The following is a 24,339-nucleotide window of genomic DNA, read 5'->3' on the forward strand; positions in this document are numbered from 1 at the left end:
GCCAGTTGACTTTGTGACCCGCTGCCTTACAAAAACTGTCTATCATTGATAGCTGGTGAGAGCCTAGAACCTCTGGATCTGCTAAGAAGATGACCATGTCATCAGCATGGACTCTTATTTATAATGACTTCCCCTACAGTGATACCAAGCACATACAATTGTGCCTAGTGATCTACCGCCAATGGCTCCATTGCCAGGTCAAAAAGAAGTGGTGAGAGAGGACAGTACTGCCTGTTTCCTTTCTCCGACCTAACATTGCATAAAAATATAGTTAGCCATAATCCTGGCTGATGCTCCAGTTTAGAGTGTATGGAATAGTGGTATGAAAAGTCAAGAAGCCCAAACCTTCTCGTGGTTTTGAACTCGCTTTAATCAAGTCTTACCATCAAACTTTGCTCTCGAAGCGTCTGCCATTGTTTTTAGAGCAGTCTTCTGAAAGTTAATAATTTGTAAACCAGCTACTGGTGTAATAAAAATGTCTTGCCAGGTCTGCCATCTGCCACTCGATTAATAAACACTCTGCGTCTCCCTCACAGAAGTCCTGTTAAAGCAAGCATTGCCAAAGCCAACAGTTTTGGCTTGTGTATAATTATTAGACGTTTGCTATGTACTGCTATTAGATGCCCAGGTGCTTGCACCATTTTGCACCTGCTAGCATCAGTGGCCAGTTAGTATCACTGCGGCTGTGCCTGGCAAGTGCCTTTCCCATACCCACACAAAAGGCTCAACACGCTCCAAAGTCCTTGTGGAAGTAGGCAGAATCTTTTTCAAACCGGTTTTCTTTTAATTTCGCAAGTGGAACATTATTTACACTGCTCACATCTAGGCCAATGTATCATTAAAGACAAATCCGTAGAAATGCAGGCGGTGAGTTTATGAACACTGACAAGAGTGAGCTCTATATTATAATACAAAACAGTGGTATGAGAAAAGTAGCCTAAAAATGGTTATCTTGTTGGAAATCCCTGTACCTACCTGCTTCAGCTATAGCCAGGAAGCAATCACCATTATATGCTCTGTGTCGCAAGTGCAATATCTGTACGTTGTTTAATACATATATGTTCAAATGCATTTTGAAGCATGAGTAAGGGATATGAATGGCAAATATCTCACATCTAACTTTTCCATGTCATTCTCAGGTGACATCGGACGGAGAGTCGTTTCAGAACATCATGCGCTGCTATAGGACACAGCCTCAAGCCAGGAGCCATGTACGTGAACTTGACCCTGCACTTTTCCTTTGGCATCTAGTAGGGCCGATTCATACAATTGTTTTTCGGTTTTTCACAAAAAAGTCACCAATCCCAGTGAGCAAGCCTCTGGCAGGGGAGTGGAAAGTGAAATACATATAGGGACACATGTTTCATGATCAGTGTCTGGATACATGTGCCTGTATTTGTAATTCACTGTCCACTTCCCAGACAGGGGCTTGCTCATTGGGATACGTTACTTATTTGTGAAGCTGGATTCATTTGTGCACACCGTTTGTAATAGGTGCAAATTTGCCTACAGATTGCATGTAATTTATAGCGAATCCCGATGGGCAATTTACGTGTGGAAGCAGGTGCAAATTTCGCCTACCACATTGTGCTTGTACAAACGGATTTCTCTGTGAATCGGCTCAATTATTTGTGTTTTTTTAATGAAGTTATTTTCATGATAGTTCTATCCATGCATAATTTACATTTAAATAAAAATACACAATTTTCTGAAATGGGGCTGTCTGGAATTGGTGACCTGTGGCATTTTTTTAAAAAAATGCTGTGTTCTGTTGTTTAATGTTAGGTGTACAGAAGTGTTCTGATCAGGGCCAGAAGAAGAAGAAGAAATTCTTGCAGCAGCGACAGCAGTACCCAGCAGAATTCCCCAACAGCGACCAGCAGAGAAACCAGTACGTTTGGTTTTTAATTATCCAAAATCAAAGTGCATACTTCTAAGAGAATGGGAAGATTGTCTCCTTAATCCATACTACCCACTTAAAGGGCGTATGCTCTAAATCAATTTCTTACTGAACAACGTTGTTAAAACCTAAACAGACAGCTTGGAATCCTTTTTCCGGTGTTACCACCAAGCAATGGATTTCACTACTGGAGAATCTTTGAATAATAAATAAAATTGCCATCAACAGGACATATTAGAAAACGTCCTGTGTTTATACAGTTCCTTTAGCAACCATCATCAAAACACTTTTTTATCTCTTGATGCTGTTATAATTTGGCAAAGTGTTTTTCATGAGACAAATCTTTTTAATGTCCAAACATAAGATGGTTTTAAGGGCGGTTTTGTCACTCATTTGAACTGTAATTATGAATGCATATTTGCGCACAAGTATATTACCTACTGTAAGTAGGTGTTACAAATTACACATCATTTCAAGGTTAATTTGGTTTATTGGTTTTGTCAGAACTTTGGTATGTGTTTCCTAGGCTTTTTAGACTATCCCTCCATCTGTATTGTAGTTTCTCATAGATCTGTGCCTCTCCCAAGGTTAGCATTCACTCCACCTTCCACAACCGATGGGTTTTCCTTCTCCTTGGATTAATTCCCTGTTAATTCTGTTTGTTACAAAGTCCCCTGCATTGTTCTAGAGACAACTAGTGAGGGGACCAAGAGGGCCATGTGCCTTCTTGAGCCATTGGCTGCTGGCCCCTCAGGTGCTATAGAGGGGGAACCATCACATGTATCAACAAATTGCTACTGGCACTTTGAGAGACAGACACTTGGGTTTTAGAGGTCACAGGTTCACCATTTTAGCGTACAAATACCCTATGAGGTTGCATCCATGGCAAAGATGAAGTCTATGATCACAGTGTTCTTGCAATTTGTGGTTTGCAGGAGTTCATCATGCAGAGCGAAGCAGACATTGTACCACTCCAGGAGTCTAGCACTCTCGTGCATGCACAAGAACATGTATTGTCCAAAACAAGATGGCAGACAGCACTAGTAAAGTCACAGCCTGCCCTGTGAGAAGAGAAACCTCTACAACACCTCTGATCAAATGTCATTTAAGTGATGGCCAGTCCGCTGTAGTGAACAAATAAGCCACTGGGTGAAACACTTCAAAAAAGCCCAACCCCAGCAGAGGGAGTGGCAGGATATGAAAACACATGAGGGTTAAGGCCATATGTGGGGGTTTGGAGGAAGTCACAAGTGGAGTATGGAGCAAGTTTTTGATTTATAAAAGACTTTTCAGAATAAGGTTGTCGGTAAAGAGGAAGGAGCAGGGGAAATTGGAGGCAAAAGTAGAAGGAAGAACATCGGGAGGCAGTAGGAGGAAAGCATAAGGAGGTAGAAGGTGGTTGCAGACGGGAGCTTAAAGAAGTGGCAGGAGGTGAACCGTGAACCTCGGAAGGCTAGAGCAGAGTATAAGGTGGTGACAGGAAGGAAGCATAAAGAAGTGGCAATGTGTGAACATCAGGTTACAAGAGAACATCAGATGATGGAAAGAAAGAACCAACTGGAGGAGACTGGCGAGAAAGAGACAAGACACAGGACTAGTGAGTCCAGGAGCAATCAGAACAGCAAGGATCAACTGGGCACGCATAGCTCAAAGCAAGGGTTAGAGCTGAGGCTCCCATCTGAAGGGATAAAACCCATGGTGGGAGGAGGGGCACGGTTGTGGGATAGTAACGAGGAACACCACGATCAGTAAGGAGTAAGAAAAGAGTAAGAAAAGAGTGCTGGAAAGTAGAATGTGGATCCGGAAAAGCCTGTGTCTTTCTGTCTACCACTTGAGCCAAAATCCCATGCTGCTATAACCCATAGCAGACCTTAAATAGCCGCTGTGCAAACATGATCTTACTCTGAGGCCAGCCCAACACCCTTTGTAGTAGTGTGGTCCGGTTTAGTCAAGTCCCTAGCTCTAGAAAGGCCAGTAGACATACTGTTTTGGTGGACCTGGATGTTAGGTGTTTTTTAGGGTGAGCCTTTGGTTAATTACCCCTATGTATTATTGGAGGCTGGCTTAGGCCAGCCCGTGAGTGTCTGGATATATTTAGGGGAGAGCCTTCGCCTGCCTCAATTTGCTTACCTGCCTGCTGGTGGATTTTTGTCTCGAAGCTGCTGCAATTTTTGGACCAGGTCTGGTCATAGTGGCTGGGTGCTGTGTCCTTATCCTTAGCTCTGTTTTCTGTTCTTGGCTCCTGGATGTCCTTCCTGGGCTATCCGTATCCTCCCCCTGGCCTTACACACCCTATAACCTGGGATCTCCATGCTGGAACTGTTTCTGGGCTGCTTTACTGCCAACTGCCAAATTACAGCCTTTGTTGTATGCCTTGGGGTAAGAAGCTGCCGTCATCCAGAACGGTTGTGAGACACCACTACCCTACCGTCGCTGTTTGTCTGGGATATCAAGGCTTGTCTCTATTATTGTTTCCTTCGTGGGACCTTTTCCTGCTGGCTGGCTGCCCTTCTTTGGTCTTCCAGCCATCATAATCTGCCTGGCCGGGTTCTTTCATTTTGTTTTCACGCCTGGCTGTAGGGTCCCACTCCTTTGAAGGCTATTTGTTCTTTTTTTGGGTCACAGTTGGTCTAGGGGTGAAGTCACTGCGTGACTGGTTCTTGCAACTCGACCTGCAAAGGAAAACCTTTACTCACTGTGTTGTTTCGCTGTTCCTGGCCCTTTGGTGGATGGGTTATTCAAGATACCCTCTGTTTAAATTATGCTTGGTGTGCGATTGGGATCTGTGTTCATGCACTGCCTCTCAGGGGGGACAAAAGCAGACCCTCTTACCTTGTCTATTGTTGGAACTCTGTACCTGCATTCCTGGAAGTCCTGCTGCTTGAGGAAGGACTGAAGCTCTGTACCAGTATCCTTGAATGCTCCACCAAATCTAGTGGCAAAGCTCCACCTCTCCAGAAGACCAGAAGAAACCAACTGTGGTGCTCTTTCCCTTTAATTCAGAGATATTAAGGGTGTCCCTAAACTGTGAGGAATCCAAAGGCACTGGGCCTCATTACAAATCTGCTGGTCCGGAATTAAGGGTGCCAGTAGCAACCTACCAGCACCCATTCTGGACTGGCAGACTACAACTGTGCCTGTTGGGGCCTCTGCGCCCGGCAGGGTCTGACCTGCTGGGGGCATTGGCCGTAGTAGGCACAGTTTTCACTGAAGCAATGGTGCCGGTGCTTCCGTCTCCCCACTCCCATAGAGTCCTACTGGACTCTATGGGAATGGGGACTTCGGATTTCCGCCACCTGAGATCCTGGGCTGCCGGGACTTGTAATGTCCCAGTGGCACCGGGATCTCAGGCGGCAGAAACGGTGTTACGGGGTTGGCGACAAGCCGCCGGTGGCACCGGCGGGTTGCCGCCAACCTCGTAATGAGGCCCACTCTGTGCTTAACCGAGCTTCGGGTGTAGCTGTCCAACTGTCCATTCCCTCCGCTACCAAGAACCAACCCTTTTAGTCTTAAATCTCATTTGCCCACTATGATAGAGGGCAGGCGCCATCTGGCAAAGTAGATCCAGTACAGTTTCACCAAGGTAAAGACAGCATGCCCAGAGAGGCAGAGTTGCCACTTCCACTGTCCCTTCAGTGACCTCTGGTCCAAAACCCCTTGATCTGGACTTTGTCCACTAAAGTGCAGTTTCCCTCACCAAGGCAAAGACAGCAGTGCCCAGAGAGGCAGAGTTGCCACTTCCACTGTCCCTTCAGCAACACCTGGTCCAAAACACCTTAATCCAGACTTTGTCCACTCCATTCCGGTGGGTGGGAGGTTGGCCCTGCACACCTTCAATGCCTGGGCCTTACAAGTTATGTAACAGGGCTACTGCCTCCTTTTTATCCAACGACCATCTGAGCACTCTTCTTCATGTACTCCTTCTCCAGATTCCCTTCTGCAGGAGAAGATTCTGCAACTTCCTGTGAAGAGTGGCATAGAGCAGGTGCCCTTCTCAGAGAGAGAGCAAGGTTGGTACTCCTTTTATTGTTTGTGTCGAAGTAGAATGCAGGCCTGTTTCCCATCTATAGATGCTGAATTTATACCTGTACAAAGACAATCCAAAATAGTCATCTTCACCTAGATTCTATAGTCCCCGTACCTACAGGCCCGGCCAGTGTACCACTCCATCCAAAGCAGGGCAATTATCTGAGGTTTATGGTGGGGGTCAACCCATTGTAGTTCAGGGCCCTTCTATTCTATCTTTCCTGAGCCTCAATTGGCTTTGCCAAACGTTTGGCTGTGGTGGCCACACATTTCAGGAGGAAGAAGATTCATGCCTTTTCCTACCTAGGGAACTGGCTCATTCCAGCTCACATTCAATATCAGGTGTGGGACCTCACCTGCACCACACCTATCACCTTCTGCACAGTTTGAGCTTCTCCCTGAATTTCATATAATGCCATCACAAGCACTCGTTTGTAGGTGGAGTTCTGGGCACACACTCAGGTTTGGTCGTCCCTTCCAAGGGAACACGTGGCGATCATCTTGCATCTTGGTACAAGTCTTCCAAAAACAAAGTTGGGTCCCATCCGACGCCTTTCTGCCTCTTATGGGCTTCATGGCATCCTGCAATCTTAGCCTGGCTTGACAGTTGTCATGGACATTTCCCCAAAGGGTTAAGGTGCTCAAATCAACAATCTGAGGATAAGCAGACTTTAGTCCCCTGTCTAGGTGAGGAAACACATCAGTTTGCTAGAACTATGGGCCATTAGGCTAGCCCCGATTACCATCATTCCTTCTGTGTAATGCAAATGTATGCTAGTTCTGACGGACAACACAGTAGCCATACATTACCGTAACAAGCTAGATGGTGTGTGGCTAATGTTACTGGGCAAGGAAGCAATGTGACTGTGGTTCTGGGCTCTGGAGAACGTTTCTCTATTGGCTGCCCTTGTTACATGGACAGTGATCTTAGTTGTGAAAGCCTTCATCTGACAGACGTCAGTTTCCTACAAGTCAAAGTTGTTCCCAGAAGGTCTGGACAAGATCTACCCCCTTTGATGGACCCCCTCAAGTGGATCTCTTTGCCTCCAATGTCAACAGAAAGTGTGACTTGTACTCCACGGAATTTTCCAGTCAGGTATCTCTGTGGCATGCATTGATTGTTGAGTGGGAATTTGCTTGCCCATATGCATTCCCGCCATCTCCTGTCCTTCCGCTGGTTCGCAGGAGACTGCGTAAGTTTGGGTCCAACAATGTCCTGATTGCCCCGACGGGGTCTAGGGGACATGGTACCTGCAACTTCTAGACATGTCCATATGTCTTCTTTGGTGCCCCCCAGAAATGGTGGATCATCGGCTGTTCCAATCAAAGGGCTGGGTCCTCCATCCGAGCCACAACACCTTCAACCTTCATTCTTGGCGGCTGAGAGGCTGAATTATAAGGAGCGTTGGGCCCCTTGATTTGTCCGCCCTAATATTAATACTTTGAAGGTGTATGGGCAGATCCACATCCAAACACTGCATACATAAGAGCAAGGTTGCAGAGAGCTGCCCTGTAAAGACAGCCCCTGCAAGATCACACTTTGTTTTCCCCTCCCCCTGTTCATTCTCACAGGCCCTCCTGTGCCTCTTTCCCATGCACAGCTCCACATTGCCTTTCACCCGCCACTGCCCGGAAGTTCAATTGTTCCATCCATTTATCTTTTCCCCGCCTGCCTCCATTTCTGAATGCACTATGTAGTCCGCAGGCCAGAAGTGTGACTCACTGTGCGTCAGCCTAAGTGCTGTGCTCTATTGTGCATCTCGCTTCAACCCCCACAGTGTGCAATTGACCTTGCAGCTATTTTTGCCTTTAACGGGACCCACGATGATAGCTCATTCTTTTTCATCCTCGCTAGTATGGAGTTTCTGCTGGGATTATCTGACCAGCTTCCACTTCACCAGCTTATTGTTCCTGCTTGGGATTTGACCCTTGTTTCAACGTTTCCCATCGTAGCTCTGTTTTAGCTCTTGCATTCTTGTTCTTTGAGGTTGTTCACTCTTTTGGTGATTTTTCCTGGTCGCCATCACTTCACTAAACTGACCCTGTTCAGGTGGAACATCCTCTGCATTTTGTAGAGTTAAAATATGGCCAGGAAGGAAGTGCCAGACTCTCCCAGGGCCCATTCTACCAGAGTCCTGGAGGCTACCTCTGCGTTGCAGAGTTGTGTCCCTGCTTTGCACATCCGTCTGGTGGCTACATTTTCCTGATCATCATCACTTCAACAAACCAACCTTTTTCAGGTGGATTGTCTTCTGCATTTTGGAGTATTCATATCTTGCAGGGAAGGAAGAGCATGAAGATCTCAGAGCCTATTCTAGCAGTGGTCTGGAGGCTACCTTAGCCTTAAAGAGGTGTGTCCCTGTTGTGGACATCTGTCAGGTGCCTACATGGGCTTCATGGCACATTTCCACAAAGCATTACTTCTTGGATTCCTTATCAGGTCAGGACAGCCACTTTGGTCAAGTGGTGCTTGTGGTGTAGCTGCTGGTTGCTCACTCCCATCCCTCCTCCAGGGTCTATACTCCTTTGAAAGTTTATGTAACATGAGCAATTTGTGGGAAGGAATCCATTAGAAGAACAAATTACTTATCTTTCAGTAATGTTCTGATTGAGTAGTCCTTCCTTTCGCCGATTCCACATCATCGCCATCTCAGCCTGCCCCTCTTGATGTGATGACTGGGACATTCACCTCTTGCTGTTCTGCAGTTCTCAGCCCATGAGTGCTAGGAAAAAAGGCAGAATTGAGGTTATGTGGTGTGACTGGTCCCACTTACACTTCCCCTGATGGCACATCCAGCATCATGGACACCCCAACACCATGCAGAGCCTCACTGCATGCCCTGATGGCTGAAAAAGTTTCTGAAGACAGGAAGTGCTGCAGAAGATACTTATAAAATGAGGAATCTGCCCATCAGAAATAACATTACAGAGAGGTAAGTAAGGTCTTCTTTTGTCTGCTAACAGCCATTGTGGCTTGTATAGTAGGAGAGGATGCATAGTAAAAAACAATACGAAAAGTATTTGGGAAATGAAAAATATGAGTCATTAAAAGTCTAAAATGCAGCTTTTGCAACAACCATAGATTGCTTTGTTTTAGTCATTAAACAACCACTTTGTAAAGATATATTAAAGCATTGCAGGGTTCCCTTTTTTTTTAATTCTGATGGCAGGTCATCACTTTTGAATGTGCAAAATGTTTTAATACTGTCTGTCATTTTTGCAGCTAGCAGAGATACCAGTCCTGTCATGAGGTCTAGCAGCACGTTACCAGTACCGCAGCCAAACAGTGCACCTCCAACTCCAACTCGTCTCACCGGTGGCAACAGTGATATGGAGGAAGAAGAGAGGGGTGACCTCATTCTGTTTTACAATAATGTGTATACTGAGGGCATCAAGGAATTTGCATTAAGATACTCTCGAACAAACTCAGTAAGTTTCTTATCTTTCCAAATGTACATAGATTGCATGGTGAGATTAATAGAATCTTTGGCACTGTATTGAAATGTAGTTTAGCTGAGTAAATGTTGCCACTTGTAGCCGAAACAATGAAAGACTTTGATTTCAGACACACAACAGCTAAACACTTTACGCTCATTTTTGTTTCCATCATATATTCAGCCAAACCAGGACAGCTTCATTGAAACGTAATCTTTGGTCATCTTTTTTATGTCATTATTTTTTAAAGCAATTACCTCTTACCATGAGGCCATGAAAACACTTAACCGTGTTTGCAACAAATGGTTATCGACCTTGATCACATTCTCCCGTTAGGAAGGTTGTAGACGAGAAAGGCAACTAAGAGATGTGTAGGTCCTGATCTTCAAACATAGGTCACAAAAGGCCATTGAGTACATTTGAATGGTGTCCTCATCTACTGCAGATGTGCAGTTGTTTGGGAGGAATCTGGCAATGTCTTTCGGAGTGTTACATGTTTCCTTGAAGACCTTGTTTTAGTGCTTGCTTCAAGAACACCTTGTTTTGTTCGACAAAGTGAGTGGAAAGTTAAATGAAATGAGGATTTTTAATTAGCACCCGACTTGTGTGCGTTGGCCAATGGAAATACTCAAATTGTGGTATGTAATCACTGTTATAAGCTCAGGTTCTGAGTAATTTTATAGTCCACGGCTCCTCCGCCTACATCCCTCTGCCATCCACCCTTGCTCAAACTCCTCTCACCTACCTCCCACTTCCTTTCAAGTAGCCACTTAGCCAACGCTGCCTTCTCTGCTTCCCCACCTCTTGCTCTTAGGGATCACCCCCGATACAGAAAAGCAGTGCTCTTTTTCATGTTATATGATATGATACTATGATATGATATGATAGGTTATTTATAATACCCAGAGGTTTCTAAGCGCGGACCCGGGGATCGAACCTGTGTTGCTCCAAGGCGAGCACGTTGCCGCTGAGCTATACTGTTCCATTTATTCATTCAGGCAATCGTTGTATGGCTTGTTTTTCTATTGATCGTCTTTTTGTTTCAGAAACACTTTTATGTTTAGCCATTAGCCTTACAGATGGTTTGCTGGAGTCTAATGACAATAAAACCATGAAGGGCAGGCCAAGCTGGATGGTAACAGTCCGCAAACCGTGTTAATGGCATTTGCTTTGCCCAGGCCATTGCCTTGAACTGGTGGAGCATTACTGCTGGCATAGCCCCCACCCAAGGGGGTTTTCAACAAAATGTTTATTGGGCTGGAAATTCCAGACCCCACTTCTTGATGCCATGCCTGGTATGAACCCAATTACGTAGATTCCATCAACTATTTGAAATGTGACCAATTTATTTACATTGTTTCATTGTAAGATGGGTAGGCAGGTTGACTTTTTGGTAAATGTAAGCAAAACCAGTACAGTTGTATTTGAATAAACAAAATAGTATAGCATCCAATAGGTGTTTTGTATTAGTGAGTACATGTGAAACGCAAAGTGAAAAACTGAGCCTGTAAGGTCCATCCTAACTCTGTGGCTTACCCGACTTGTTCCCTGATGAGTCTTCCTCTCAGGCCTCATCATAAGCCCCTGAGAGTCATTATGTTCCATGTTTTCCAAGTGAGAATCTCCTTACCCAGGTGGCGTTGTGGGGTCCACCTGTTTGTTGTAGCATTTTTGTGTTTCTAGTGGAATACCGCGTGCTGAACCCTGAAAAGTTTCCAACCAAGGGTAACATGTAAAATGCAGTACTCGGTCCAAAAGCCAGACATAGTTCCTATGTGAGAGCGGATGGAATACAACTTTAGCTGTTTATGGAGTAATACAATAGACACAGTTCAGCACATTAGATCACACCTCGATTTGAATTTTCACAGTTGTTAATTTTCTGATTTCAGTGCTTAGTGAGTATTCAACCAAAATATAAATACGGAATTTGGGTATAACCTAATTTCTGTTCTCTATGACTGTTTTAGGTTGTCCCCTTGGTTCCTTGCACCCCCTTTGTCCCCCAAAAACATTTCCTTTGACTACAAAAAAACAAAGTGCTTCATAGTCCAGTTCTCAGTTCTCCTTTCAAAGTTCACAATGCTTGACGGCTCAACCAAGGTGCAAAATTAGGACAAGCCTTCTTCCCCAGTGATATTTGCCAATATCTCCTTTGAACATTTGAAAGGTTTTTAACAATCCAAACAAAAAAGATTTTACCCCCGTCTTATTCAGTGATATCAGTTCATGCGTATCCTTCCCAAAGATCACAAGATTTGGGTAACTTCCTCAGCACGCTCAGACTTTCTGAATCTGGATCCTAGAAGTACCGTCCTTCAGCTTATCTCCAGTTCAGGGGGTTAATCACATCCGGTATCTCTTGTTGGGACTGTAGACTTTGCTGTGTGTCTGCCACAAGCTTGGATGGCAGCTGGAGTTTTGGTTTAAGGGTTAGGTAAAGAGACTCAGGGTCTTCCGGCCCAAGCTTCCACAAAGGTTCTTTCAAGAGTCGTATCATCCACCTTCCCTGTGTCCTGATTTCTAACATCTGCCACTCTTGTCTAACTCTCTTCTGGTCATGGCCCTCCATGGCACCACACCACTTACTTGTTCAGCCCCTCGCTGTGAGCTCAATCCCTTCAGATTAGGGCCTTATCCTCACCTCCTGTCTCAGTGATGCTGACTATCTTGTTCCTTTCGAATCTCGTGGGTTGTCAAGTCCTGAGTATTTCCTCCGGCATTCCATCCTCCTCCTGCTGGTTCCTTCCTACCACCCCCTATTCACTCCTGTCACCACCTTCTATTCTACTGCCACGCACTTCTTCTTTCGATCTTCCACCTGCTGTTCACCTCCTCTCAACTCTTAATGCTCTCCTCCTGCTACTACCTTCTGCCACCTCCTTCTCCCTCCAATCCCTCTGCTCCTTCTTCTTTCCTCCATCCCCCTTCTCCCAATTCTGTGAGAAATCACTGACTCTCTCGCCCTTAGCTCGTGACCTCCTCCAAACACCCAAAGATGAGGTGAGTGTCCTCAGAACACACACTTCTGAAATACATGCAATCAAAAACGTTGTCTTTCTTCTCCCGTGGATGTAGTTTTGCTAGGCATTGGTAAGCTGCATTGGGGAAGTCCTGACCCTTCCAAGACAAACGTATACCTCTTAAAGGGCTAGTATTAGGTTGTTGATCCATATGGCAGTCCCCTGGCAGAGAATTAGTAGGGGTGACCAGGGAGTCCTTCCCACAGCCCCCATGCGGTCATCATGTACTAGCTTATGGAAATACCTGGCTCACCACAGTAGATGTCCCCAAAACAAGGTAAGGGACTGTCACGGCTAATGCCTGGGGGGACCACCGATAACCAGTTTGTGAATGGTGTCTGGAGTCAATCCTGAATCCACACCTGAAAAAAAACCTGGAAAAATGCCTCAAAAAGTTTAACGGTGGGTGTGCACTGATTTGGTTGCTGCCAGAATGTTTTAATGAATGCCACCTTGTGTTTGGCGAATGGTTTCATACCCACCCTCCCCTAAAAGTGTAGGCTCTACTGCCTTAGTTTGTAACAGCTGGGGGTGAGTCCTTAAGTACAGAGAAAGATGCCTACCCAAAAACAAATTGTGAGATTGCCCTGCCTGAATCTGTCTTTACTTTACCTGAAAGCAAAGCAATTTCTTGTTATCAGACCTCCAGTTACGAGGCAAAGGTGTTTTGCTTTTTTTTCCTGAACCAGCAGTATCAGCTTAGTTGCAAGCACGCCTGAACACTGAGCGTTCTAGCAACCAACTGTGCCTGAGAGCAGCAGCTGGCAAAGAATCAAACTAAAGACTAAGATACACTGAAGAAACCCAAAATTAACATAGGTATGATCTGTCATATGCCAAGTGATAAGCCAAAGTCTCAAGGTCACACAGGTTGTTTTCAGCTTTGATTTATTAGCGTCAAAGCAGTAGGGTGGAGTAAAGACTATCAGATCTAACAAGGAGATAGTCTAAGAAAGCAGGCATGCATTTCAGTATAACAGTGAGAGGTTCAAGGAAAGCAAAACCACATGAGGGAGAGATTCAAATCCTAATATAATGTAGGACCGAGGTCCTGAGTCCCAGTCCCCTTGACTGCAACAGTTCATGATCCGTGTGTTATCACCTGTGATGATCCTTCCTTTGGTGTCACTTCTACCCAGGAGAGAGCACCTTTTGATGAGGCCAGGGAGTTGCTGCAGCTAAACTATAGTCCCCTGGTGTAGATATAATGTGGGAGGATCTCATGGGGAGGGACTCCCCCTCTAGGGATAAGTACGACCATCTAGGGTACAGACCTTATAAGAACATCACCCCCCCCTCCACATACTTTAGCCTCTCCTTCCTCTGCTAACCACTTTGTCGACAGTAGACCTATGTACTGTTATAAGGCAGAGAATTATTCAGCACAGCAGCAGAAGGGCTTCACCAGGCAAACCAACGGTCCAGGAGTTGCAGCAGGTGTCTCTTCCAAGTTCTTCTTTGGATTCCTTCGTCAAGTGGCTGACTCTGCCTTCCAAGCCAAAAAGCCTCACCTTTTATGTAGGTTTCTCCAATTCATTCCAGCCTAGCAGTCAATCACACAGCAGGGTGGCTGTCCTTGCCGTACAGCCAGCTGGCCAATCACCTTTGGGTGCATTCCTGTAACCAAGGGGATTAAGCACATGGCGTTTCGGGCGCCTCCCTCACTTCCTGCCCCTGCCAGACATACTGGAGCCAGAGGCGGGCTTCACTCGTGAATCCCGCCAAAGACAAAACGAACAAAGGGACCAAACCTGGTTTGGCACGCAGAGTACATCTCAAGAAGGACCTTTCCAACAAAAAATGGCGAAAAAAGAAGACCAGGGCCATTTTGACAAAATGGGCACCCATGGGTGCTTTACTGCAACTGCGAACGCAGCTTGCGGTAAAAACTCCCAATGGTAGTTATAAGTAAACCACTGCCACCAGCCATTAATTGTAGAAATGGTAACACAAAATGGTTACATTAGAAACTAGATAAAGGGGATACTAAATAACCCTTGCAGGACCCTATTGTAAGATAGTGTGTGCTGTGTCTAGAAAGTTACACATGTAAGTAAAGTCAATTTCACTTCACTGCTCTTGGAAACAGTAGTTAATCCAAGAGAAGGTATTTTAACCTTTGGGAAATGTGAAAGACTTCCCTGTGCCACTGCACGCTAGGTGCTATGTGTCACAATATTAAGATGATGTCTGTGGAGTTTGTCAGACTCCATAACCAAAAGAAACACAGAGCCCAAATCACAATAAAAATACATGAGAGGGTGAGAAAAAGGGCTCACTCTCTCCTGGTTAGAAATTAAAAGTCCTAAAGTCCAGCAAAAGAGCTCTGGGTCTCTAAGGTACAAGGGAATTAGCACATTTCTGAGAATTCTCCCCAACAGTGGGAAATTCATTTGTGAGATTTCTATCTTTGGCGGGAGTTCCCTGGACTCCCCGGCAAGGCTCCAGTCTGTCTTTGAAGGCAGGAAGCGAGGGAGGAGTCCAACACTCCACAGCCCTTTGTCTTCCTCCTTGCCTGAATGGGACAAATCCCATTGGGGGGCTGGCTGACCTGATTGAACAACCAGACCGCCCCTTCTTGAAAAATGCAGGGAGAGAATGCAGAAGTTGTGTTGTAATTCCTATTAAATACTGCAAACCTGGAAGCTGAAGACAAGTCGACCACTGGAACTGAAACCGAAGAGGATGATGAAGGAGAAGCAGCTGAGACGATTTCCAACGACCGGAGAGCCTACTGTGTAACCTGAGCCTGCTGTAGCCCTTCCTTCCAATCGACCTGGGGACTCTGAAAACGACGACCCCGACCCAGAGCCTGGTGAGACCCACTAGACTGAGGAATACCTACATTATCAGCCATCCCATGCCGTGCTGCGACCTTGCGGGCTGCATTACCCCAATACCCTGGGACCTCGAGCCATTGTGCGGTGCACAGTCTTCCGAATTCCGAATCTCACTGAAACTTCGTGGGCATCCTGGTGGATCTCCAGACACACAAATCGAGTCTGAAAAGTCCCCTCACCAGAGTGCTGGACCTTTGTAACGACAAGCATTCAAGAGTGATATTCTGTCTTCTTCTGTGCTCCTGTAAAAGGCGCCGGAACCACAGAGCCACATTCAGCCAGAAGGAACACCTTGCCTAGAGCCTTCTCCATCGATCCCTGCTGCAAAGTTCCTTCTGAGGTTTTGTTTTCAGTCACCACGACAAGGAATCCACTGACTGGGTATTTGGCTGCAGATCCTGAAGTTCTACTGCTGCAAAAACGTCTTCAATGCTGAGGTACTGTCTTGGCTTGGGTATGTACTTAGCTTACGTCATTTGTGATTCCTGCGAAGTGTGGTGTGTGTTCTGTGATTGGGAGGCCTCTCGTCCAGTTCACCCAGTTCCACTACTGTAATCCTGCTGGGGTGTCTTCTGTGAAGCCCATGTACCCTTTAGTAACTCTAGAAGTAAAATGCTCACCTGTTTGCTGAGTCTTCCTAAGAAACTCTGACTTTTGCTAATTAAGAACCTATTCTGACACTGTCTGTTGGACACTAGATCCTAGTGACCCCCCTTCTGCCACTGAGAAAGAACACTCATGCTCCAATAATAAGGGGAAGACTTTTAAGGGATTGGGCCTTTTGCCTAGAAAAGAAAATAAGAGTTTAAATGTTACTTACTTGAAAAAGAGTTAGTTGGTAACTTTAACTCTAAGACTGAACAGTTACAAAAGTTCTTACTTGCCTTGGATGTGTGATGCACTATTCTCAAAAGTATGGTTAACATCTTTCTTTCCATAGAAACCGTTTTGCCATTCTAATACAAAGTAGATGTGAGGGTATATTACTCACCTGTGATTTGTTTCTGCCTCTTCCGAAAAGTAATCTGCTGGTTTCACCAGATTATTCCTGTTAGGATAATTGTATGACTGTCCTCCAACTGGGTCTTGCTTCCCCTGAGTTGCTGTTAGCCTGTACAGAATAAGTCTGCCTTAGGTCTTGCCTATCTAGAAGAACTTTGAGTCATTCAGTAAAGTGTAACATTGGGTTCTGCTTTCCCTGTGCTGTTTAGACAGACACAAACAGAGTCTTAGGTTTATACCTGCCCCAGGTTACTGATAGCTCCTTGAAAAAGTATATGGCCCTCATTACGACCCAGGCGGTAAGTAATCGAAATTACCGCCATGGCGTAATGAGCGTTAACGCCATGGTCCGATGGCGATAAGAGCGCCATATTACGACCCATCGGGCACGAGCATTACGCCATGGCGGTAACGTAAACTACGCCATGCCGTAAATAGCCCTTACCGGCCTCGTTAACAGCGCAGGGTGACCTACCGCCACCCATCATTGCGCCGACCGTAGTCAGCGGTCACCGTAATTAGCGGTGACCGCAATTAGGCGGAACCGGAAATAGCGTAATCGCGGCGGAACGGGAAACAGCACAGCGGCCATCTTAAAAAACACAATCCATTGCCATCCTACCCAACCACTCCACAACCAACCCTCAAACCCTGTCATTCCCATAACCCACCCATTTCCTCACCCAACCATGCCGAAAGTTGTGAAGAAGGCATGTGACAGGCAGCGGCAGGAGCGCTTCCGTCGTGAGGAACTGCAAATGCTTGCAGACACGCTCCAGGAGAAGGCCGATGTTGTCTTCTCCACTGAGATGACCCGGTCAGCCATAGGCCGCAAAAAGGAGGTGTGGGAACTTGTGGCACAACGTGTCAGTGCTGTTGGAACCACCCCACGCACCTCCAAACAGTGCCGCAAGAGGTGGGACGACCTGCGGATCAGGGTCCGGGGCATTATGTCTGCCAACCGTAACCTGGCCCTGGGAACTGGCGGGGGAGCAGACTCCCCACTGAAGATGCAGCCATGGGAGGAGACATGTGCCTCTCTGATTGGCATTGAGTGCATCGAAGGTGTCGGCGAGATGGAGAGAGGGGCCCCGACATCTGGAGACACAGGTAGGTGCCTCATATCCAGCCTTGCAAGACACCCTGATACACTTGCACGTGACAATCACAATGTGGCAGACGCAACACATCAGCAGATGAGCCACACCCTGCGCACATGCAGCATGTACACTGTACAGTAGGCAGACACACACCTGCATGCAAAACCGAACCTAAAGGGAGGCAACCTGTATGTCACGGGCTACTAACTCCACCATCTATCCATTAGACTCTTCACAATGCCTGCTCAATGTCCGCTGAACCATCAATAACAGTCACCCTCCTCTGCTCCACCACAGGCTCGCAATCGGACACTGGCAGGGACGACAGCACCAGCACCCCAGCCAAGAAGGCCAGGAAAGTGGGAGAAGGGAACCATGCATCCACCTCTGCTGGACCCAGGCCGAAACCACGCCAGGCTGAAGAGGCCAGGGCAGCAAAGTCCCCCGAGGAAGGGGTCGTGACAGCGCCTGCAGCCCAACAACACCCACTGTTGCCCACTGAGGGCAATGTGTCAGCAGGGAGCAGTACTGTTGGGGAGACTGCAGCCATCGCTGCCTGCTCCGATAGTGATGTGGAGGATGACACTGGACTTGACCAGAACACGCAACTTCACTCACCACACCTATCCCCAATCAGCCATCATGGAGATGACACCCAGGGCCAATCGCCTGCTTATTCATGGCCAGCAACTCCAAGTCCAGTGGGAGTTGGGGAAGATGGGAGTAGTCCCATTGGTCCCCCATTGGCACCCTCCATTGGGCCAGATTTCCAGCTGTCGCTGGAGCAGATTGCCAACAGGCAGGAAGTACTGGGCACACTCCTCACGCAGCATGTTGCAGAATGTGGAAGTGCCAGTGCAGCCATGGAGAGGAGTGCTGATGGCATCAGGTCTGCCATCCAAACTGCCAGCAGGGACATATGCACCGAACTTGCTGCAGTGCGGCAGATGATGAGCCAGCTCATCCAGACAATTGTGGACACATGCCGTACTGAGCAGCCCGGTACATCCTCAGCTGCAAGTTCAGCACAAGCCACTCCCGTCCGCAGGTCATCCAGGACCCTGAGGAGCACAGGCAGGGGGGCCCCAGGTTCCGGGAGAGGGGGCAGTCAATAGTGTGCAAAACTATACACACTTCACCACGGGCACTGTCACATGTTTGCAGGGTGTTCAGGGGGGAGGGGGAGGGGGGAATTGGGTGTGTTTGAGTGTTCAGGGGGGAGGGGGGAATTGGGTGTGTTGTAGTGTTCAGGGGGGAGGGGGAGGGGGGAATTGGGTGTGTTGGAGTGTTCAGGGGGGAGGGGGAGGGGGGAATTGGGTGTGTTGGAGTGTTCAGGGGGGAGGGGGAGGGGTTCTGTTATACCTATTCAGAAGAACAATACACTTTTTCATTTCTCATAAACGAAATGTGTGGACATTGCTCATTGCGTATGTGTGCTTTATTGTTTTACAGTCCACAGTGTTGACATACCAGACACACACAGTGCCCAAGTGCCATCCATATGTTACACACACGCTGTGTCTGCTAGAAGTATCGGTCAATGACATTCTGACGCATTATATGCCCCTCCTGTGCATTGCTGCCTCCCTGAGGAGCTGCCCCATCCCCATCATCATCATCCCCATCATCAGGTGGTTGTGGTTCTGCGTCGGGGGGCAGAGGCACGTTTCGTCTGATGCACATATTGTGTAGCATGACACATGCCATGACGATCTTTGCAACCTTCTCATGGCGGTACAGGAGTGCCCCGCCAGACCTGCTGAGGCAGCGGAAACGTGCCTTCAGTAGGCCAAAAGCCTGCTCTATCACCACACGGGTACGTGCATGGGCACGGTTGTAGTCCTCCTCATGCTGGTTCGATGGGTTCCGCACTGGTGTGAGGAGCCACCTCTTCAGGGGATAGCCCGCATCACCTGTAAAATGTGAGAAATGAATGTGTCAGGAACGAGATTGATTTGTGAACATGACGCACAACCATGCCTTGATTCCGACTGTTACTGTGCACCAATTAGAGTTGTGCTAATGGATTTACACTGTGCAACCAGTATGTGTTCATGGCTCTCATGTACTGTTTTGCATGCCAAAACACAATGCAGGGGGGGCGATTGCCTTGTGAATGGCCATCCACTGTGTCTGTTCAGGCCGTCATTCATGTGACCTTGCACGTGTCCTGTGAGCTTGAAGCTCACATGATAGCAACATTGATGTCTGGCTCATTATGACCCCAGTGAGCATTACTGGTGTCAATGGGGACAGTTTGTGGGTCTTGTAGTGGTGCATTGATGTTCCTGTCTGTCATGTGCCTCCTTTGTGCGCAGTTGTGGGGGACAGGCCTTTCAGTAGTTGGTGCATGGTGACATGCATGTTGGTGGTTTTCTTTAGGGTCAATGAGGTCACAATTTGCAAAATGCACTTGCAGATGGTTGTGTCGTTTTTGGGATACACTTTCATTCACATGTTGGGATGATTAGGTCAGGCATAATGTGTACACTACTCTGTTGACGTCAGTGCTGCCACAGGGAATGATCTGGCTACTGCTAGTTGCACCCATGTGACGTATGCATCACCCCCCTGTATCTGCCAGAAGAAATATGCATTGGTACGTCATTCAACACCCACTTTGCATTTCCATGCTCATGACATTAGACTCACCGAGTAGGTAGGATCTTGGGCCTGCATGTCGCTCCATGTAGCGTGGTATTGTGGAGTTCCGAAGGACCATTGAATCATGGGTTGATCCGGGGAATCTGGCAGAACAATGTGTGATGATCCTGTTGGAGTCACAGACCATTTGCACGTTGATTGAGTGGAAATGTTTACGGTTGCGGTACGGTACCTCCATGGCATGTGGGACCACCAATTCAACATGGGTGCAGTCAATGGCACCAATGCAACCAGGTATGCCGGCCAGCGCATGGAAACCCACTTTGGTGTTGGCAATCTCCTGGGCAGACCGTGGTAATGAGATGTGGTCATCTGTGTGCTTGAGGAGGGCATCGAGCACTTCCATCAGTGTACGCGAAAATAATGGTTGTGATATGCCATGCAAGTGCCCCACTGTGTGCTGGTAGCTGCCTGTGGCCAGGAAGTGGAGCACGGACACTACCTTCAGTAGGGGGGGGTGGCAGTGGGTGTTTCAATCATGCTGACGATGTCGTTGTGTATCATGTCCACAATGGTGGTGATGGTGTCCCGGTCCAGTCGGTACAGGGTGTGGATCTGCTCAGCGGTGAGTTTGAATGGGCTGGCTCTGATGCATGGGATTGGGGGCTGCCTGCGTGGTGGCACTGGCTGTGCTGGTGGGGCTTGCTGGGCCTGCCTTGCCCTCCTTCTCCTCCTGCGTCTCCTCTGTGCAGCCTGCCTCATCCCTGGTAGTGCAACGACCTGCAGCCTTCCTCCCCGTCGAGATCACCTCTTCCTCGGGACGACGCCGCGACTTGCACCCACTACCAGGAACGACTACCACCGCTGGAGGAATCTTTCCACTTTTAAAGGTACTGTGTTCCGCCCGGCCTCCCTTGCCACCGATTGTACGGGGTAGATTTAGCCCTCGGCTCTCGAACCTGGGTAGGTCTGGGACACCCTAACTAAACTTTTCAGAACCATAGTAAAACCGTTTTCTACTCACCTGCAAAGACTTGTGACGTTGTGTGATCTTGGGCACATTCTCGCCTGGCTCCCTCTAATGCGGGCCCCGAACTAATTCTCCTTGTTCCACTATCGACTGTCTTTGCTAACCTTATGTGAAAAGTGTTTAACCTTACTGCTCTTTATTGTGTACCATCTAACGTTAAGCGCTCACCTCTGGTTAGAAATAAGTGGTGTTAACTTAGAATTGTCCAACAAACGAGTAGGGATGTACATATGAGTAATAGTAACTGTGTTTGACTTTATCGTTTCTAATGTGCTAGTGTAATTTATGAGTGTACCTTTAATAAATAAGTTTCTACTTTTACACCTAGCTCTGGTCAGTGTTTGCTTGTGCTATTGTACCTCTGTACCTATTATGTATCCTCTGTATACTGCCTAACTCTTCTTGAGGGAAGTCTGACTGCTCAGCCACAGCTACCACAGTGAATCTGTGTGGTACAGACTGCTACCAAGTGGGTTTACTGCCAACACCTGTAGACTTAAATCTTTTGCAGTGGTCCCAGAGGGAACTGCACAGGTTTCTGCCTAACACTGGTGGCAGCGGTGGGATCTGTATTGATTATACACTTTAGAGTACTTTTGAGATACCTTAGTGCAACTAACCACAAAGCTTAAGCACAAGAAAGAAAAAAAGTCATTTTTAACCTGTCTACTATGGAAAGTTATAGTCAAGAGTCCCTTGCTACAAAAACTGCTGATTGTCTAAGACTTCTCTGTAAGCATAAGAATCTCATGACTAAAGGAAAGAAAATAGAGCTAATAGAAAGGTTGTTAGAAAACCAAAGTCTGGAGGATGGTCCAGAGGAACCTATTACTCCAGCAAATGTAGAAAGCAGCAATGATCTTGATATGGAACAAAGTATTGATGATCTTGGGTCAGAACCAGAAGAGGAGGATGAAACTGTTGTAGATAGTCCCTCTAGGCCTCTGTCTGCTCTACCAGCTGTACCTACTGGACCTTTGCCAGGTCCCACATTTAGCCCTCAATACTTTGAACTAGAGAAAATGAAACTTGAATTAGAGTACAAGAAACTAAATGCTCAAACTGACAAAGAACTACGGCTAAGGGAAATGGAGCTCAAGTATGAGCTAGAAATGAAGAAATTGTCTGTTGAGAATGCTTCTCTCTCTGGCTCCTCTAGAAGTTCCAGTCCTAAAAGACCCCGGATGCCTAAGGAATTGATTGGTATGTATGAGCCTAAATTGGATGTGTTGGATTGGTTGTCTATGTTTGAGTATAATCATGGGCTCCAGAACATCACAGGTAATGAGTTACTCACCTGGTTGTTCTCTAGGCTTCCCCCTGTTGCAACTGATGTGGTAATGGAGTTGGGGGAGGAGGATAGGAAAGAGTATGAATGTGTGAAACTAGCTTTGATAGCTAGGTTTGGGAAGACCCCTTCCCAGTATCTTAAGAGGTTTAGGAGCCTCAAAAAGCATGATGGTACCCCTTGGGCTACCTGGGTGTGTGAAGGGTTGAAAAACTTAGAGGGATGGATTAAGGGTTACAAGGTGAACACTTATGAAGGAATGAGAAATCTTGTAATGATGGAGTCAATTTATGATGCCTGCTCTCCTGAGCTCAGACAGCACTTGGCTGATTCACAGGAATTAGATCCTAGGAAACTAGCTAACGGTGCTGACTTGTGGGTTGCCAACAGGGCTACTCACAAGGATTCTGGGGTAACTCAGAAGAAGGATGAGGGAAGACAGCCTAAGAAAGACTCCAAAGAGAATTCTAATAATCCTAATTCCAAAGAGGGCCCCAAACAAAACCATAAGGGTAAGCCACCTGGGAAACCACAGCAGAGTAGTATACCTTCTGGTGCTAAACCAGAAGGAGGTCAGAACAAGCCTCCATTCCAAAGGACCTTTGGGGCCTGTTATGTTTGTAAGGCTACTGACCATGTGAAAGGAGATCCCAGATGTAAGGGTAAACCTTCAGGGGTCCAACTTGTCTCCTTAGCCTTCGCTCCAGAGGAGGAAGTCACTATGGCAAGTGGAAACTTTCTACTACTGGCTGATGAACCCACTGGAGTCTCAGCCAGTGTTTCTTTAGTCTCTCTGGGGTTGTGGGAACAACAAAATTTAGATGTGTATAATTCTATCCCAGATAATACTAAAGAGTATTATAAGGACAGTGTCCACGTGAATGGTCAGGAGACCCCTGCCATCAGGGACACTGGGGCCAGCATAACTGTGGTGGATGAATCATTTTTCAAGGCAGAGGATGTTGCTAAGGCACCCAAATGCCTCACCAAGTTAGCTGGAGGGCCTGTGCAGATGTGTCCCCAGTTACCAGTTCTCATCCAGTGTAATGATATGGCTGTGAAGATACCTGTCAGTATACAATGTGAAGTGCCAGGAAGAGTTCTGCTGGGAAATGACCTAAAAGCTCTTGGAGTTGTGTCACATACCCCCAGACCTCCTAGTAAAAGGTTATGGGAGCTCACCAAGTCTGCAAGAGAGAAAACCCTGCGAGGTTTATCTCAGGAGATGATGACAGAAATCACTCCTCTCCCACTGGAACAACTTACTGCAGTAACTACCAGATCAGGAGCAAAGGGGCAACCCAGGACTCCTAGAAAAAAACCTACAGCAAGCACTCCAGTGCTTCCAACAAGGACTTCCCCGAGGTTGTCCAAAGTTACACCTGTAACTCCACCTCCAGCTGAGGCTGAGAGGGAGGTACAACCCTGTTTGGTTGAACTAGACTCTGAAGAAGAGCTAGTAGGAGGCCCAGAACTTATTGGAGACCTGGACCCGGCTGACCATCCTGAGCTGCAGTCTTTACTGGCAGAAGGTGGACCCAGCAGGACAGCTTTTCGTAAGGGACAAAGAGAATGTCCAACTCTGGAGGGCCTTCGCCAGCAGGCAGCTTCTCAGGCTGATGGGCAAGAGCCTGGGAAGTATAGGTTACACTGGGAAGATGGCCTCTTCTACAGTGAACCAACCGAATCTGAACCTGGAGCATACCAACGCCTGGTAGTGCCCCAAGAGAACAGACAACAGTTCTTGCAACTAGCCCACGAGATTCCTTTGGCTGGTCACTTGAGTTTCAAGAAGACCAAGGAAAGGCTCTCTCTCTACTTCTATTGGCCAAAAATGGGGGCAAAAGTAGATAGGTATTGCAGGAGCTGCCATACCTGCCAGACTTCTGGTAAGGTTGGTTCCAAGAATGTGGCACCTTTAGTGCCTCTCCCTGTTGTGGGAGTCCCATTTGAGAGGGTAGGGATTGACATTGTTGGTCCCCTTGATCCCCCAACCTCCTCAGGCAACAGGTTTATCCTTGTTGTAGTAGACCATGCTACTAGGTACCCTGAGGCAATTCCTATGAGGACTGTTACAGCTCAGGCTGTGGC

General features: G+C 47.1%; 1 protein-coding gene across 5 annotated transcripts in view; it reads left to right on the plus strand.

The window, feature by feature from the left end:
• The window catches only part of RBL2 (RB transcriptional corepressor like 2), a 953,306-nt gene that overhangs the window by 845,409 nt on the left and 83,558 nt on the right, over positions 1 to 24,339 (plus strand). For 3 of the 5 annotated variants that reach the window (XM_069639547.1, XM_069639538.1, XM_069639539.1), the window contains exons 18-21: positions 1,140 to 1,211; positions 1,786 to 1,891; positions 5,830 to 5,910; positions 9,150 to 9,355. In XM_069639547.1, coding sequence (XP_069495648.1) covers positions 1,140 to 1,211; positions 1,786 to 1,891; positions 5,830 to 5,910; positions 9,150 to 9,355 — 465 coding nt within the window. The remainder of the gene's footprint in view (positions 1 to 1,139; positions 1,212 to 1,785; positions 1,892 to 5,829; positions 5,911 to 9,149; positions 9,356 to 24,339) is intronic. The other 2 variants (XM_069639540.1, XM_069639544.1) reach the window with 1 other exon arrangement.

Source organism: Ambystoma mexicanum, chromosome 1q, assembly GCF_040938575.1.
Source record: "Ambystoma mexicanum isolate Mex_15411 chromosome 1q, UKY_AmexF1_1, whole genome shotgun sequence".
NCBI classification, from domain to species: Eukaryota; Metazoa; Chordata; class Amphibia; order Caudata; family Ambystomatidae; genus Ambystoma; species Ambystoma mexicanum.